The sequence below is a fragment of the Trachinotus anak genome, unplaced genomic scaffold (assembly GCF_046630095.1).
Source record: "Trachinotus anak isolate AG129_WGS33_773 ecotype Australia unplaced genomic scaffold, CSIRO_AGI_Tana_v1 ptg000033l, whole genome shotgun sequence".
NCBI classification, from domain to species: Eukaryota; Metazoa; Chordata; class Actinopteri; order Carangiformes; family Carangidae; genus Trachinotus; species Trachinotus anak.
Genome location: NW_027273884.1, coordinates 1,181,122 through 1,196,300, shown reverse-complemented (window position 1 = coordinate 1,196,300; position 15,179 = coordinate 1,181,122). Strand labels below are relative to the sequence as shown.

General features: G+C 42.8%; 1 protein-coding gene across 11 annotated transcripts in view; it reads left to right on the top strand.

Moving 5' to 3' along the window:
• The window catches only part of kiaa1109 (KIAA1109 ortholog), a 71,625-nt gene that overhangs the window by 20,681 nt on the left and 35,765 nt on the right, over positions 1 to 15,179 (top strand). For 10 of the 11 annotated variants that reach the window (XM_071471210.1, XM_071471205.1, XM_071471208.1 and 7 more), the window contains exons 27-47: positions 223 to 463; positions 658 to 1,149; positions 2,479 to 2,752; positions 3,150 to 3,287; positions 3,445 to 3,515; positions 3,675 to 3,848; positions 4,445 to 4,565; positions 4,724 to 4,873; positions 5,355 to 5,482; positions 5,800 to 6,002; positions 6,294 to 6,494; positions 6,642 to 6,853; positions 7,596 to 7,747; positions 8,295 to 8,445; positions 8,607 to 8,759; positions 9,022 to 9,262; positions 9,506 to 9,654; positions 10,754 to 10,985; positions 11,638 to 11,799; positions 14,207 to 14,391; positions 14,877 to 15,052. In XM_071471210.1, coding sequence (XP_071327311.1) covers positions 223 to 463; positions 658 to 1,149; positions 2,479 to 2,752; positions 3,150 to 3,287; positions 3,445 to 3,515; positions 3,675 to 3,848; positions 4,445 to 4,565; positions 4,724 to 4,873; positions 5,355 to 5,482; positions 5,800 to 6,002; positions 6,294 to 6,494; positions 6,642 to 6,853; positions 7,596 to 7,747; positions 8,295 to 8,445; positions 8,607 to 8,759; positions 9,022 to 9,262; positions 9,506 to 9,654; positions 10,754 to 10,985; positions 11,638 to 11,799; positions 14,207 to 14,391; positions 14,877 to 15,052 — 4,006 coding nt within the window. The remainder of the gene's footprint in view (positions 1 to 222; positions 464 to 657; positions 1,150 to 2,478; positions 2,753 to 3,149; positions 3,288 to 3,444; positions 3,516 to 3,674; positions 3,849 to 4,444; positions 4,566 to 4,723; positions 4,874 to 5,354; positions 5,483 to 5,799; positions 6,003 to 6,293; positions 6,495 to 6,641; positions 6,854 to 7,595; positions 7,748 to 8,294; positions 8,446 to 8,606; positions 8,760 to 9,021; positions 9,263 to 9,505; positions 9,655 to 10,753; positions 10,986 to 11,637; positions 11,800 to 14,206; positions 14,392 to 14,876; positions 15,053 to 15,179) is intronic. The other variant, XM_071471203.1, reaches the window with a different exon arrangement.

Below are 15,179 nucleotides of genomic sequence, written 5' to 3'. Positions count from 1 at the left end.
AAGGAAAAAGAATAGTTAGATCCACAATGTTTTAATTAATTCATTACTAAAACAAGAATAAGATTTCTGAGAGTTTGAGAAAGTATTATGAGATATTGAGTTTTTTCTCATTGTCTAGATGAAAGTTAAATGTGGTTAATGCAAGACATAATAACATAAGTAAAACACCAAGGTGATGCCATGAGATTTATATAGAGGGTGTTCTCGCCATGTTTTTCTCAGGGAGAGTTGTCGGACTGAAAACAGACACACACTCACCGTGCCTGCCTCCTGAGCTGCCTGAGAGGCGGGGTCAACAGCACCTTAGTCTCCAGGTCCCCCTACGCTCCCACAGCTCCGCCTCCTCGTCTGAAGAAAACAGTTCGTCCAGCGCTGCGTTGCCCCTGCTCGCCGGAGAGAGGGACACCCCCTCGCCAAGCACAGAGGAGCGCATGTTCCCCATGAACGGCAAAAGCCCTGCTGAGTGAGTAACATGACAGATGTTTTATGATAGTCTACACCAGATTTACTGTAAAATGTGATTTAACACGAAAAATATGTTGAATTCTGAGCAGATAGAAACTGCCTCCCTGGGTGTAGTTAATATTTAATTATAATAAATTATTTTTATGTCAGTTGTTCCTTCTAAATGTAAAATTTTTTCTGGTTACTTTGCAGCACCCTAGGGGAGGTCCCAGAGGTCTCGCCAGTCTCACCCAACAGCTCCCAGGACCGCTCCTCTGTGCGCTCACCCCTCTGCTCTCCTCTCAAGCGCCAGTCCTCAGTACACTCAGGTCGGCTGGGCAGCACCAAGAGCCTCTCAGCCGCCGTCTTCACTGACAAGCCTCCCCCAGTGCTGTCCGGAGGGGTTCAGTTCAGCAGCGAGGTTTCCCGCAGCGACGAGAACGTCCTGGATTCACCGCGCCAGCGCAGAAGCTACGGCTCCTTTCCCTTCACGCCCTCAGCCGACTCCAACACCTTCCACCAGTACCGTTCTGCAGACTCGAGCATGTCCGTGGCCGACAGCGAGGCCTACTTCTCTGCCGCAGAGGACTTTGAGCCAATTAGCAGCGCCGATGAGGGTCCAGGGACGTACCCGGGCCGCAAGAAGAAGAGGAGGCAGCAGATGCAGCAGCCACAGCAGCCCCCGTATCACATGGAGAACTACAGGTCAGCTGAGGCGATGACATGATGTAGAAAATGGGGGAGAGGAATATTCTCCTACCAAAAGTTCTCAAAGTTAAAGAGTTTCAAAAATTTGAGAGGAGACTGTTTGGATGGGCAGATCAAGCACAAGGTTAAGTATGGGATTAAGGTGATGATAGATTTGAGACAGCTCACAGTAACATCAAAGAGTCTCTTATTTCTCATCGGGAGGGCAAATGAATTAATGACCTGTCGAGCAAGTTCTGACCCTGCCAGATTGCCTTAAGAATTACCCCTTATGAATTATGTTAAAGGGCCATTCTCGGGGGGGTTTTCCCTTTGTGATTTACATTTTAAGATTGTGATGAGCTCACGCATTTGATCCTCACCCCCCCACTGAGTCAGTTCATATTTAGAGATGTTGCTGTTACATTTCGATGGTTTTCAGGATTTTATGAGTCCAAATTTCAGAGCAATAAAATTTTGTTTTAGCTTTTTATTAAGTTTTTTTTATAGCTGTTAAAAGGAAATCCTATAGAAACTGTTTTTCTGTTTTCAAATAGCTGTTTCAGCCTTTTGAAAACAAAAACTAATGTATTGGAGTTACTGTAACAGTGAGGGACCACTGCAGACTGGAATAAAAAACAGGCAGTAAACACTTGGGTCAAATAATTTCTGATGATTCACACTGACAGCTTTGCAATGATTGTGAAAAATGTCTCGATGGCACATTATACAGGAATACATAAACGGTGTCATGACATTTTTATGTTTAATACCCAACCAGCTTTGAATTTGATCATGTAAAGCAACTTGCCCCAAGGCAAAACACGTTGCAGTTTTCATTTATTACTTTGATTCGATCATGCATGGATGAATGTGATGTAGACGGGTTGTAGCAAATGAGATGTTTGATCCATGGGCAGCCACTTACTGCTGGTGTGTTTTTGCAAATTGGATTTCAGCCTTGTTATGAAACTGCCTTGTCATTTTTATATTACCCAAAATGTTCTCACATCGATTTCAGCACGCTTTTTGATTGATATAGCCTCCACACAAACACATGGAATCCATTCAGCCCCATGATAAGTTTCTACTGGCACAAGTCCGCACAAACATAAGGCTGAATTTGAGAAGAGGAAAGCAGATGCAGAGCAGAGGTGTCATAGATTTTGGCAGAAATGTGGATAAAAAAATGGTGTTTTTCAAGCATGGTTGATTTCAACATTGTGTAATCACTGCTGATAGATCGTACAGCTTGTCCCATTCAAGTGCAACATAACCTCATTTTCTACCAATATACCGTAACGTATTCATTTGACGCCCATGTTTAAATATTTTGACCTCCCCCAGCCGGAGCTCCATCTACCACAGCGTTGAGGGTCCCCTCACGTATGTTCTCAATGGGGAGTTAATCACTGAGCCCCGGCCCCTGCCGATGCCCCCAACACTGCCCCCACTCCCACCCCAGCCCCTGCCCAGCCACACCTCCCAGGCCTCCTTTGTCTCAGCCCTGGCCATGGAGGAAGAGAGCTCGGTGGAGGCGGAGAAGACGGCGGAACCCGGACCGGTCACCCGGCAGCCCCACGTCATGGCGTGCTACCAGAACTACCTGGCCCACTACCAGGTCAAACATCTCACTTTTGGTTCATATCTACACAAATTTTGGGTCCATTGTCAGCAGCACATGAAAGATGCTGAATATGTTACTCCTGAATGAACATTTATTTGCTTCAGTCTAAGAATCCATCACCATTTTGAACTTGGCACCATTATTCTGCACAGGCAGAAATGCTTAATTACAGCTTCCCATATCTCATCAGTTTTATTTTGCTGTGTTTGACTTACAAGATGCACAGCAGCGTGTTCAAGTTGCTATGGTTATTTGTCACTGTCCCATTTCCCCCCTCCCTCTCGTTTGAGTTTCTAAGTGATTATAAAGTACATATTGTGGTGACACATCTAATGAGCACATAACTGGTTTATTGTCTGAGTGTTGACTTTTTTTGTCCCACCACTGCCAGGTCTCAAATTGGTCTGTGAAGCAGCCCACCAATAAGAGGACCTCCAAGTCCTCTCTGCACCGCCCCTTAGATCTGGACACGCCCACCAGTGAGGAGAGCTCTGCCTCCTTCGATCAGCTCTCTGTGCCCAGCTTTAAGGTCTGTGACTAATGGCTAGAAGTCTTAAACATTTTATGTAACATTTATCAGAAACTTAAGATTTTGTTGGTATTGGCTGCTGAAAGGTGGTATCTCTATACCACCACTGCACCAAGTACTTGAGATTTAGGACATAACATTTCATTTTACATTTCAGGTGATAAAGCAGGGCCTGTCAGCCAGTTCTCTCCTGGACAGAGGAGTTCAGCTGATGGGAGAGAATAACAGGTTTTCTCCATCTCACCTTTTTAAATTTTCATTAAAACCATGTCCACTCAGTTAAATGTGTTTTTTGAATTTATATACTCACGCAAATTGCTTCACATTGTCCTTTCATGTAGCAACCTGTGCTGCATAATCAGAGGTTGTGTCTTTGTTTGTCCACAGTACACCATATACCCCACTGGACAAGAGAGCCATGGAGAACACAGATGAAGACACAACAACAGATGACTGGACTCTGGAGCAGCCTTTAGCTCAGACCAGGACCACTGCCATCGTGGAGGTGAAGGGGGCCATCAATATGGTGCTCACACCCCTTGTGGCTGAATCCCTGGACAGGTAGCAACCGGTCTTTAGTGTGTTTGTGTGTGTTCTTTCAGCTGTCATTATCTCTTGATGTCTTTAAAATATTGTTTGTCTTCATTCTGTAACCTTTCTGTTTCTCTTCTTTAAAACTAGGTTTTTAATGTCAGTTTGATTAAAAAAAAAAAAAGAGATAACCTTGATGTTTGATCATTCAAAGTCTTTCTCATCCAGCACATTATTAGTTAATGGTTATTTTTAGCCTCAGGCTACAATTTGACCTTAACTCAATTTATTCCCCATGCACACTGCATCTTGGCTCTGAAATTCTGCTAACAGTCCCTCAGAGTCTGGTCTCGTTCTTGGTTGTCTACCAGTGTAAATCTTAAGTTTGCCGAAGGCTAACAGAGTTGGGCTAACAGTGTTCTTACATGCATGTGTCTGTGGGCTAGTATAGTGTGGAGATGGATAAACTGTAGTTAGAAGGTTGCAGACTTAGTGACATAGGTTAATTTGATTATGTTTTTCAAGTATTTTGTGTTTTTACTAATGTATTCAAACATCAGCTTAATAAAACAAACCATTTTATTATCTAACACTATCAAACTGTGAGTGTGTTTGCTCTGTTCCAGGTATATTGAGTCCATGGTGCACTTTGCCAGTATTCGACACCCTGCAGCGATTCTGGACGACCTGCATGGGAAAGTCCTGAATGAGGCCTATCAGATCAGCAAGTCCACAGTTACTGAGTCTGTGAGTAAAAGGAGTTGATCCAAACCAGAAAGAAAACGGAGTAAAACAAGTGTTTCTGTTCTCACTGTTCTGAGATTTGACAAACATTTATTGCATTGAAGCCCACTTTTGTGTCCAATGACTGATGTCCCACTGTTTTTGGATCTGGATCCCGACAGAGCCAAACAGGCAAGCAGGAGCACAAGCTGTCCAAGACAGAGGGCACAACCCCTGGCTCCATCAACATCTCCCACGGCCAGACGGACCTGTCCGTCAAACCAGATAATGTGAAAATCAAGGGCCTCCAAGCCAACGTCTCCATCCCCAAGGTGAGACCCATGACCCTGAATAATGAGAGGCCAGCTCTCACCGTGAGAGGTTCCAGAGCAAGCACAGAATCATGAGCGTTGCTCTATGCTTACTGGAGTGAGCGGTTCACTCATTTTTTTAAAGTAGATTTAAAAACATACCAGTTACCTTTCTGAAAATACGGTTTGTTATCAATTATGTCAGTAATAAAATCCGAACTCCTCAGATTTTTCTGCTCCACTGAGTGGGAAATAAAATCTACTTTTACTGAACATCTGACTGGTCACATAAATTACTTTAACTTGCGGCTATTTCAGTATTGATTTTGCTTTTGCTTTTGCCTCCTGTGAATCTTCATATAGTGAATGAACAGAACATTATGGCCACTCATTTATGTATTTATGTACAAGTTATTTTTTCAAGATCAATATTTCACAGCTCAGTGGGGTTTAGTTCTGGTTGGTTCAGTTGTCTTTTTGTTTTGCTGTTTTTTCTGTGCAGGTGAACCTTTGCCTCCTGCAGGCTTCTGTAGAGGAGGGGTCACCTTCTTGCTCCAGTAAGTGTGTCACGCATGTGTCTCTCGTGGCGCTGTGCTTCGACAGGATTGCCACACAGTTCAGGATGAACAGGTAATACCTCGACTGCTCCTCATGTCAGTGTGTGTGTGTGTGTCTGTGTCTGTGTGTAGACTGACCAAGCTCTTTGGAGCGTGTCCACAGGGCCAATCCACCTGAACTAAATTATGCTTTACATGCTTTAAACTGCCTGCTGGCACTTTCAGTTATGGCTGTGTGGTTCTCAATTTTGCTCCACATAATCTTTTCATTTTCGACCCAGTAGAGGTGATCTTTTTTTTCTGAGCAAGTAATCAGAGCAAAAAAAAAAAAAATCAATATTTTCTTTCTCCCTGATATCTGACAACTCATTTGCTCTCTGCCTCTTTCAGGGGTATCGTAGAGGAGACTCCCAACACCACAGAACATGGCCGACCCTCTGTCATGTTGGAGAAATACGCCTCAGCCACCAAGATGCAGCCTCAGTCATCAGGCTCTCTGCGCTCCAACGCCGGCATCGAGAAAGGCAAAGAGATTGCTGCTAGGCTCAACGTCCACCGTATCCACAGTCAGCTCAGAGGCCTCGACTCCACAGGTCGGTTCAAAGATGAGAGCCCCGTTTGATCCCTTGTGCCCCTTTTTTGAAGTTGTATTCTAGACTTTTACACGACCTTCAGCCTATTAGTTAAAATTCTGTACGAGCTGTCCTACAGTACCAGGCAAAAGTGATTAGACCTTTGGACTTTTTGTACATTTTGTGCATCACTGTGCGTTTTACTGATATTTTTTTTCCTCTCCCCAAGCACCTTTCTGTGGAAATCTTTAGAAAATTGCAGGCAAGTGTATAAAGACATGGAATTTCTAACAGTTCCTTCTTGTTGTGCAGACATCGGCACATGTGCCATCACAGCCATCCCCTTTGAGAAGTCCAAAGTGCTGTTTGGCCTGGAGGAAATGGAGGAATTTTCACTCGTAGATGAGACAGATGCCCAGGCCACCTCAGGTGATCTGGGCCGTTCCACAACATCTCTTGAGAAATGGGGCTGGATCATGTTTGAATGTGGCATAGAGAACCTCACAGTCAAAGGTAAACCATCTCAGACTCCTCTCTTTGTGCAGCAGCCCCCACTTCACTTATATCTAGGGATATGCACAATTTAAAGATGAGTCTTATCAAGAAGGACTGAGTGAGTCTGTGCTCATATTTTTGGATGTATCACGCTCTGTGCTGCAGGAGGCCGCCAGTCAGGAGCCATTCTTTACAATGCATTTGGTGTGATGGGACGCTCAGACGCTGGCGGTAAGACAGGAATATCGAAGTCCAATGGATCGACAGGCTCCCAGACAGGAAGTGGTTACAGCACTGACGTCTCTGATGACAACCTGGCACATGATGCCATGAGCCCTGCTTCTGATGCCAACGAACACTCGGACTCAGACGACCAAGTAAGAAACTGGAAACTGCTCATACGGTGAAGAGGCTAAAAAAAAGGTCATCCCTCCCTCAGATTTTTTGCTCAGAGTTGCATTAATCCCACCAAAAATTTAAACTAGGCTTGTCTTCATGAGGTCCAAAACCAATTTATATCCATATTTTACCACAGTATTTCAGTGCTATAACACTATGCAGAGTTAAGCTCCACATCCTCTTTTGCCAGTGTTTCATAAAGTCAACCTGTGTTTATCTTTTCAGCACTTGTGACACTGATGTCAGATTGGTTGATTAAAATTTCCCTCATGTGAGAACAAAATAGAACCAGTATTTTCACTCATTAGCTCATTGTGATAAAATGCATCTAGGCCATGCTAACAAGCTCCTAAATGTCACATCAAGTGCAGGTGGATGTGCACAGAAAATCAAATTTGAAAGAAAAGGTTAATGTCCGGTCAGTGTCAGCTTAAAATCCTGGAATATTCATCAGCTTTTCTCCATTTTCTCCAAACACACACGTCACTGCCTGTTGCCAGTCTCTGATTTAGATTGGGCTGAATTTAGTCTTCACATATAATGAGTACACTAAGACTGGTTCAGATATGTATAAAAAAAATTGACTTGTGCAGTTTGAGTTTGATCTGAATGAGAAGAAAGACATTAATCAAACTAAATCCGCTTCATTCTTTAAAAAAAAAAGTCACTGTAGCAAATAGTCTCACCCACCTGCGAAACCCTGCTTTCCCTGCTCTGTAGGATGAAGGGGTCGAGTCAGACGACCTGAAGAAAGACCTCCCCCTCATGCCCCCGCCACCTGACTCCAGCAGCATGAAGCTGACCATCAGAGAGATCTGGTTCAGTTTTGCTGCTCCCACTAATGTGCGTTCACCTTCACAAGCCATCTCCAGGTAAGACTGCACTGGCGTGTATTGACCTTCTCACATAAATGCCTTCACATTGCTACAAGAAGAAAATGGCTTGTGCTTAAAACACTCAAGTGGGTGTATAGATGAATAGTTGAGTTCAGAATAAAAGCATCATATGGCTGAAGCAGAGGCACTAGAGCACTAGTCGTTTGCTTTTAGTGTCAGTGGTAAGGCAGCAGGATAGTATCACAAGTACACTATAATCTGCTGAAGGAGGTTTTTATGAAAAACCTCCTCTTGTTTGCCCCTGGCAACGGTTGTCAGCAGTTGTCAGACCTGTCAGCTTCACAGGCCATCAAACTGAAAGGGTCCACCGGCAGGTAGTGCACCATGTACCTGGTGTCTGCAGCTGAAAATAAAGGGGAAAAACATCAATTCTTAACCACTGTGAGAGAAAACATCATATATATGTGTTGCAGCTTTTAGCATTGTGTCTCAACCATGATGAAAATCAGGAAAAACTGTCTATGAATATAAGTCAATGAACAGTTAATATAAGGCAATTAAAGCTCCTCTGTTGTGTTTGCAGGCAGTTGAATCTGCTCAGCACAGCTACGCCTGCCATCGGAGCCTGGTTGGTTCCCATTGACCAGCTCAAATCTTCTCTACGCAAACTGGACATGGAGGGCACACTGCGCGTGTGTGCTGTTATGGGCTGCATCATGACAGAAGCTCTTGAGGTCAGCAGTACGTCTGTAGACACAGATAAATACACTGGGCAGCATACTCTAGTTGAATTAATGAAGCAACATTTTAAGCTAACCCGATTTTTGTCTGCTGGTCGGTGTAAATGAGTTAAAAACTGCAGTTTTAACTTATCTTCTCTACATTTTGACAACAGAAAAAGAGCATCCACATCCCGATCCGGAGCAAGTACAACCGTGTGACTAAACGAGCTCGCTACCTGCATGAGAATCCCTCCTGTATGCTTTGTAATATCCTGCACCGCTATCTGCAACAGGCTGACTACTCAGTCATAGAGGAGGCCACCATGGTCAGTGAGAGGCTTCTGAATCTCATACTTGTTTTGTATTTCTTCAGTTTTACAAAGCTCTTCAACCTAACCACAAAGAGTTAAATGACTCGTAAAATTAAGTGATACGGTCTCCTGTGGACCCAAGTTTACAAAAAACAACTGCAGTTTATTTAAGTGGTCTTAAGTGCTCTTGGCTTCCCTTCAGAAATTTAATTAATCCGTTATCGGTCTGAAACAGTGGCAGTAATCCACTTCTTTCCTCCTCTCCCTCCCACCGCAGAATGATGGGGTCCCAGCCCTTGTGACTCTAAAGAAAGGACTGGTAGCTCTGGCCAGGCAATGGATGAAATTCATTGTGGTGACTCAGGGCTTCAAGGCTATTGGTCTAATGAGGCCCAATCAGCTTACCAAACCCAAGGAGCCTCAGCAGAGCCTGGGTGAGACCATACTGGGCCTGGACAACGGAGCCGCCCTGCAGAGTGACACCAGTGCTGATGGAGCTGAATTTGAATTTGACGCAGGTGGGAACTTACAGCTTTGTATATTATGTTATATTATCTTATGATATTATGTTTAACAGTCCATCTGTTACCACAGATGGACTGGTAAACTCTTAACCTTGACTTCCTCAGTGTTTGCACAGAAATAAACAGACTGTTATCACCTGTTAGCAGAAAGGAGATGTGGCGATGAATCTTCAGATTTAATTTTGTAGCAGTCACATGGGTCTTTCTGGAGTTTTATTTTATATAATTATTGTGAAGCCACAGTGAGTGAACACACCATGTTGCTGGAGGGAGCATGCAGTCGTCCCCCACCGAAAGAAGCAAACTCTGGTCCTGTCAGCGGAGTGGAGATCATGAGGAAACTGTCCAAGTCCCACACACACAGCGAGTCTGCACTCAGGATAAAGGTACCACTTTGAGAATTAGTGTAACTGTGTGTCCCAGTTTTGTTCACTTACCCTATAAACATAATTTATACATGGAGATATACATTTCCATTAAATGTTATTAAAAGAGTAATTTTTTCACTCCTTTGTCATTTGCACTGTTGGTCAGATGAAATGAGTAGTAGCTGTTATGTCAGGCTCTGGAATTCTGTAAAAGGCTTTTTTTCACAATTTCATTAAGGAAATGACTACGATGTGAAGATGATGCCAATGTTGGAAAGCCAGGAGGAATCAGAGCTGAGTGCAGAAATGAAGTTTTCCTTTCTGCCAAATTAAATTGTGACATTTTTACACCACCTTAGGATCTGTTGAGTAGGGTTGCCATGGTAACCAGTGTTACAAGTGTGACACGGTGTTCAAGCACACACTGATTAAATAACTTGCCCCCCCGTCCCTTCGTTGTTTTTTTTTTTTTTAAATGAATAAAACTGATTTGGTCCATTTTGCCTAGCAGTGGTAGCACTTATGTTTATCAAATGAAAAAACCTCTTACTTGTAAAACATTGGTTTATCAATACTTAGCTAGACACTACAATTATAAACTGAAAGTGTGTGCTCTGTGCAGCAGAGCAGAGTTCTATCACATGATGAGAGGAGAGTTGACCAACTACATAATAACGGAGGATTTGGTGTCAAAGTGAAATGCAAAAGTGCCTATTTGGAAATATTTCAGCTATAAACCTGGTGGAAAAAAGGGAACTTGAAAACATAATGAGGCAGTTTACAAAGTTTGTCTGATGAAGGTGGCAGCATCTGGAGGTAACACTTCTAATCTACAGATATTGAGCCACATGTCTTTTTGGTGTCATTGGTGACACCAGTGTTGTCATGAGTTTATTACCTGGTGGGAAAATTTCCACACATTGGCATCTCTGCTGTTGAGGCTTTGAAGCTCTTTTGTCAGAAAAATATAACCTCAATTTTGAACTGTTCCCATAATGGTGTCAGACACAGTGTATCCCACTGGTCATTAAAATAAAAAAGCCACTGGCAGCTTATGAAAAGTGATACAGTTTGAACATGACCTCCTCTCAGTCAGCTGTACATTTGTCAAACCCAGGGCTCCCATCCATACCAGTCGCTGAGCTACACCAGCGGTGACACCGCCGCTGACTCACCCGCCCATGTGAGCCGCGCAGGCCTGCCAGCCAAGGACAGCCCGAGGAAGGAGAGCCTCCTGAGCAATCTGACGGGCAGCTTTCGAAGTCTGCACAACCTGCTGGAGGGCACGCCTCAGAGGAACGAGCCGTCTGCTGCCGCCGCAGCAAAGAGCAGCTCCCTCACCCGCACAGGTGCTCATCCCTGAACCACTGCTGTGTTGTTGGTAGAGTGTGTGGAAGTTTCTGGCAGCCAGTGATAACAGATGTGAACTAGGTTTTCATTATAACATGTAACAGTCGACGTATGATTTTTGCTGCAATGCTGACCTCTACAGTTCAGTAATGTGAGTAATAATGAACTGACAGCTTGGTCTCTCCTCGGGTACCTGCACACTGCGAACAAATATGCAGAGTCAGTGTGCCGTAAGTTATTTACTGTGTTACATTCAGTGGCCCTTGCTGATGTTAAAATAAAAATACTACATTTAATCTTTTTATGCAACACTGATTGTCCAGCAACACACACAGGAGTGGGATGTAAAACAGGGAAAACAAAAGGTGTGAAAAGAAAAACGCCTACATGTTTTAAATCTGTATTGAAGTGTAACACAATGACTGTTTACATGAGTGTGTGTGGATGTAATGTAAGAGCTTGAAGACTCTACCAACCCTGTCCTTGTCATAACTTTTGTACTCCCCATATTGAATCTATTCGCCACATGTGCCTCTGTGATGCAGGATGAAAATGATCATGGTTCAGCAGTCAGTAATTATGTGATGTCCAGTTTTTTGTAGTCAGTACCATGATGTAATCTGCTCTCAATCTCTTCCGTCTTGGCCTCAGGGAACAGCATAGGGACAGATATGCTGACAGAGCACCCACTGCTGTCGGAGCCCTCCTCCGTCAGTTTCTACAACTGGATGTCCAACGCTGTGGGCAACAGGACTGGAGCTGGAAACCAGGACTCCCCAGTGAACCGCTCCCAGCACAACAGCCTTCAGACAGGTGAGGCGTCATTGTCATTTTCAAATGTCATTTTCATGCTGAGACTCAAAAATTGGGGAATTTTCTTTCTTTTTTTTTTTTTTTTTTTACCGTAAGAGCAAAATTATGTGTTTTCTTCTTTGCCATTAAATCTTTTATTATAATGCTGCTAGAATAGATAATAATCACTAACACCTTCGCACTTCCACTCCAGTAGCTGTAACAGCTGAGGATTCTCCTGTCAACCACTACCAGTATCAACCACTGGCAACAGTTAACAGCCCAGAAGGAGGTCAGGGTTGCTCAGTGTTGTGCTGATGGTGCTGGTGAACTAATTAGCCGAGTAAATTAGTTTGTTTCCTGTGTTATTTTGAGGTTACGTCCACACTACTACGTTTTCATTTAAAGACGGCATTTTAAAATGAAAACGCTCTCCGTCCAGACGACTGAGTCCCTAATCTGCAGTTGGTTAGTTGCCGAAAATACCATGAATTAGTAGCAGTAAAGGCAGAATTTAACTCCACAACAGCTGCTAGGAAAGAAAAGTAGTAGTCACTTTTATTTATATAGCATCAAATCACAACAGAAGTTATCTCAAGGCACTTTTCAACGTCTCCGTTTTAGGGGCTTGAAAACTGTGTATTGGACATAAACATTGCAAAAGTGATGCGTTTTAAAACTAAAACATAGTAGTGTGGACGTAGCCTAATAGACACCTGTACAGATGTTGGACTCTTACCCTCATTAATTTAGGAGGAATGTTTGTTTGTTACAGCAGCAAAGACATGGACAGATCTGTGACAATAAATTCTGTATAAGGTTAAAACCATTACATATAGATTTTTCTGTGATTATGGTATATTTAAAGTTATTCTGAGAGCACTTTTTTTGATGTTCAGTTTAGTGTGTACTACTGCCTGCAGCAGTTTCTGTTTTGGGTAACTACCATTGTCTGAATTTTCATATCCTACACATAGCGCCTTTAAAGAATAAGAAGTTAAAGAACCAAAGTAGTTCTCATTTGCAAGTTGATCTCAACATTGTCTTCATGGAATGCTCTATAGGTGGGTTTTATTATTCTGAACAATACATGTCTTTTCATATAAGAGGTCACAGCAGTGCTGACCTCAGCTTATGTTAACACTGAATACCATTTTTTTTTTAAATTCCCACCACCAGGATACCTGCATGTTGGATTACTATACAGTATTGTCTAGTAATAGTAATAATAATAATAATAATAATAATAATAATAATAATAATAAACAACCTTATTTGTGTAGCACGTTTCACGCAAGAAATGCTGCACAAAGTGCTTTACAACAAAGAAATTATATGCATCAAATGCATCACATGAAAATACATAAAAGGAAAATAAAAACATGTTAAAAACAATGTAGAATGCAAAGCATTAATGTAATTAACATCGAAAAAAATACATGAAATAAATAAATAAATAAAATCTGTTAAAAGTTGATTACATAGAAAACAAAATCAGTAAGAAGTGTGAAGCAAAGTGCACAATTTCAGAGCTAGTTAAAGGCTAAGGAGAGAGCTCACTAAGTATATCTAAAGGGAATGTGCTCCATAGCTTTGGGCCGTAACTGACAAAGAGAACTGATCCAATACCAGGACTGATCTTTACACCCCATGGGTTGTTAGTGGTACAGCAGCCGCTCACTGGCCAGTAAAAATGGGCTGGATGATATAAAATGTTGTTTGATGTCATTAGTGTAACTGCATCTGTACTGTTGTGATGGGTAGACAAAGTCATGTTGTTTCCCCTGCTGTTGCCCTCCTGCCAAACTCACTGTGAGAAGCAGAGGTTGTTAGCAGAGTTTAGAGTCCTGATATTTTGTTCATCCTGCTGCCCTTTCCCACCCTATGTTCCTCTGAACTCCCACTCATCCACTGAGTCACAAACAGCCTCACTCAAAAGACGCTTGTCGTTTAGAATCAGCCACGTGGAAAGATATCTCTCACTTCTGGAATTTAGCAGAGCACTTTTGATTGTGTGGGAACAATTAGGTGTGTGTTTAATGGCTGCATTTCTGCCTGGGACGATAAGCTTTGTCGTTATCTACCTACCCAGGTGCCAGTCAAAGACAGCACAGCAAATTAGCAAGGCAGCTCCTCACAAACAAATTAAGTGAATGTGATGAGGCTGTCTAGATTTTCCAATTGTGCATAAAATAGCCATAAAGTTCCTCTCAGCCCTCCCAGTAATGTGGCTGTTGCCTTCCATTTACTTCCCTCTAACATCTTTGCTATGAGGAGCTGGAGTGGTAAAGTGTTTCATCGACAGCACTTGCTGCTGTTTATATGTTCATGGCCGCACTCACACTGCCACTGCTCGCATGTTCTAGCACCAGGACCCACCAGATGTTACAACACAAGTATCTCAACCCTTTTTTCCCTCCCCTCTCAGGTGGGACGTGTAACCTCCCCACAATTCCCTCAGCATCAGACTTCAACACGGTGCTGTCCAGTGACCAGAACACACTGGACGGGACCCACTCCCAGCATTCCCAGCATAGCACCAGCCAGGACGACATGGCCGACATTGAGGAGGGCAACCAGTGTCCAGCTGCTGTGCAGCTGGCAGATGCTCAGGTACTGTTATTACGTGACAGATGTTCTTTGTTGTTTGTTGACTTATTGTACCTTCTATCTAAACTTTCATTAGGCAAAGACTAAACACAATGGCTGCAGTTCACTGATTAGTCTTTAAATGTGTAAAGTTGTGGTTATAGAATTGGTTTAGAGACTGGTTTTTAAGTGAGGTTTTTATTTGTGTTGACAGAGTGAAAGTAGACAAATCTGTTAATTGAGGAAGAGGCTTATCCAAATGTCTGCTTTATTGTTGAGTCATCATCCTGTGCTGGTAAATCTCAGAGATGCTGTAGTAATGCGCCAGGCTGAATAGTAGTTTAAACTGTATGAGAGTATTTAGCCCGGTGGTTGCATTCATTACATTCCTGTGTCTCAAATTCGGCTTCTTACCATTTTTATCTCTACATGTTGATGTAGGAAGCTCAGTTTAGTTCTAAAACCTTGTTTTCATTTTTTGTTTTGATGTTTTTTTCTTCCCCCCTCAGGTTGTTTTCAAGCCTTTGCTGAGCTACACAGGCATCCAGGCTCAAGACACCACTCCTCTTAGTTACAAGATGTATTTTGGAGAGCACCTGTCTTTTTCTGGCAACCTCGAGTGTCTCCGAGCAGACATCGTCGACTCTGACACCTCCAAAGAGCGCAAGAACAAAAAATCCAAGAGGTGAAATAATTCTTAACCACAACCTACCAATATTACAACATGATAGGAAATGACTTTCTGTTTATCTTCTTACTTGTTGATGTGTTTTGTGTTGTATATACTGCTAACTACATACATAACCATTTGA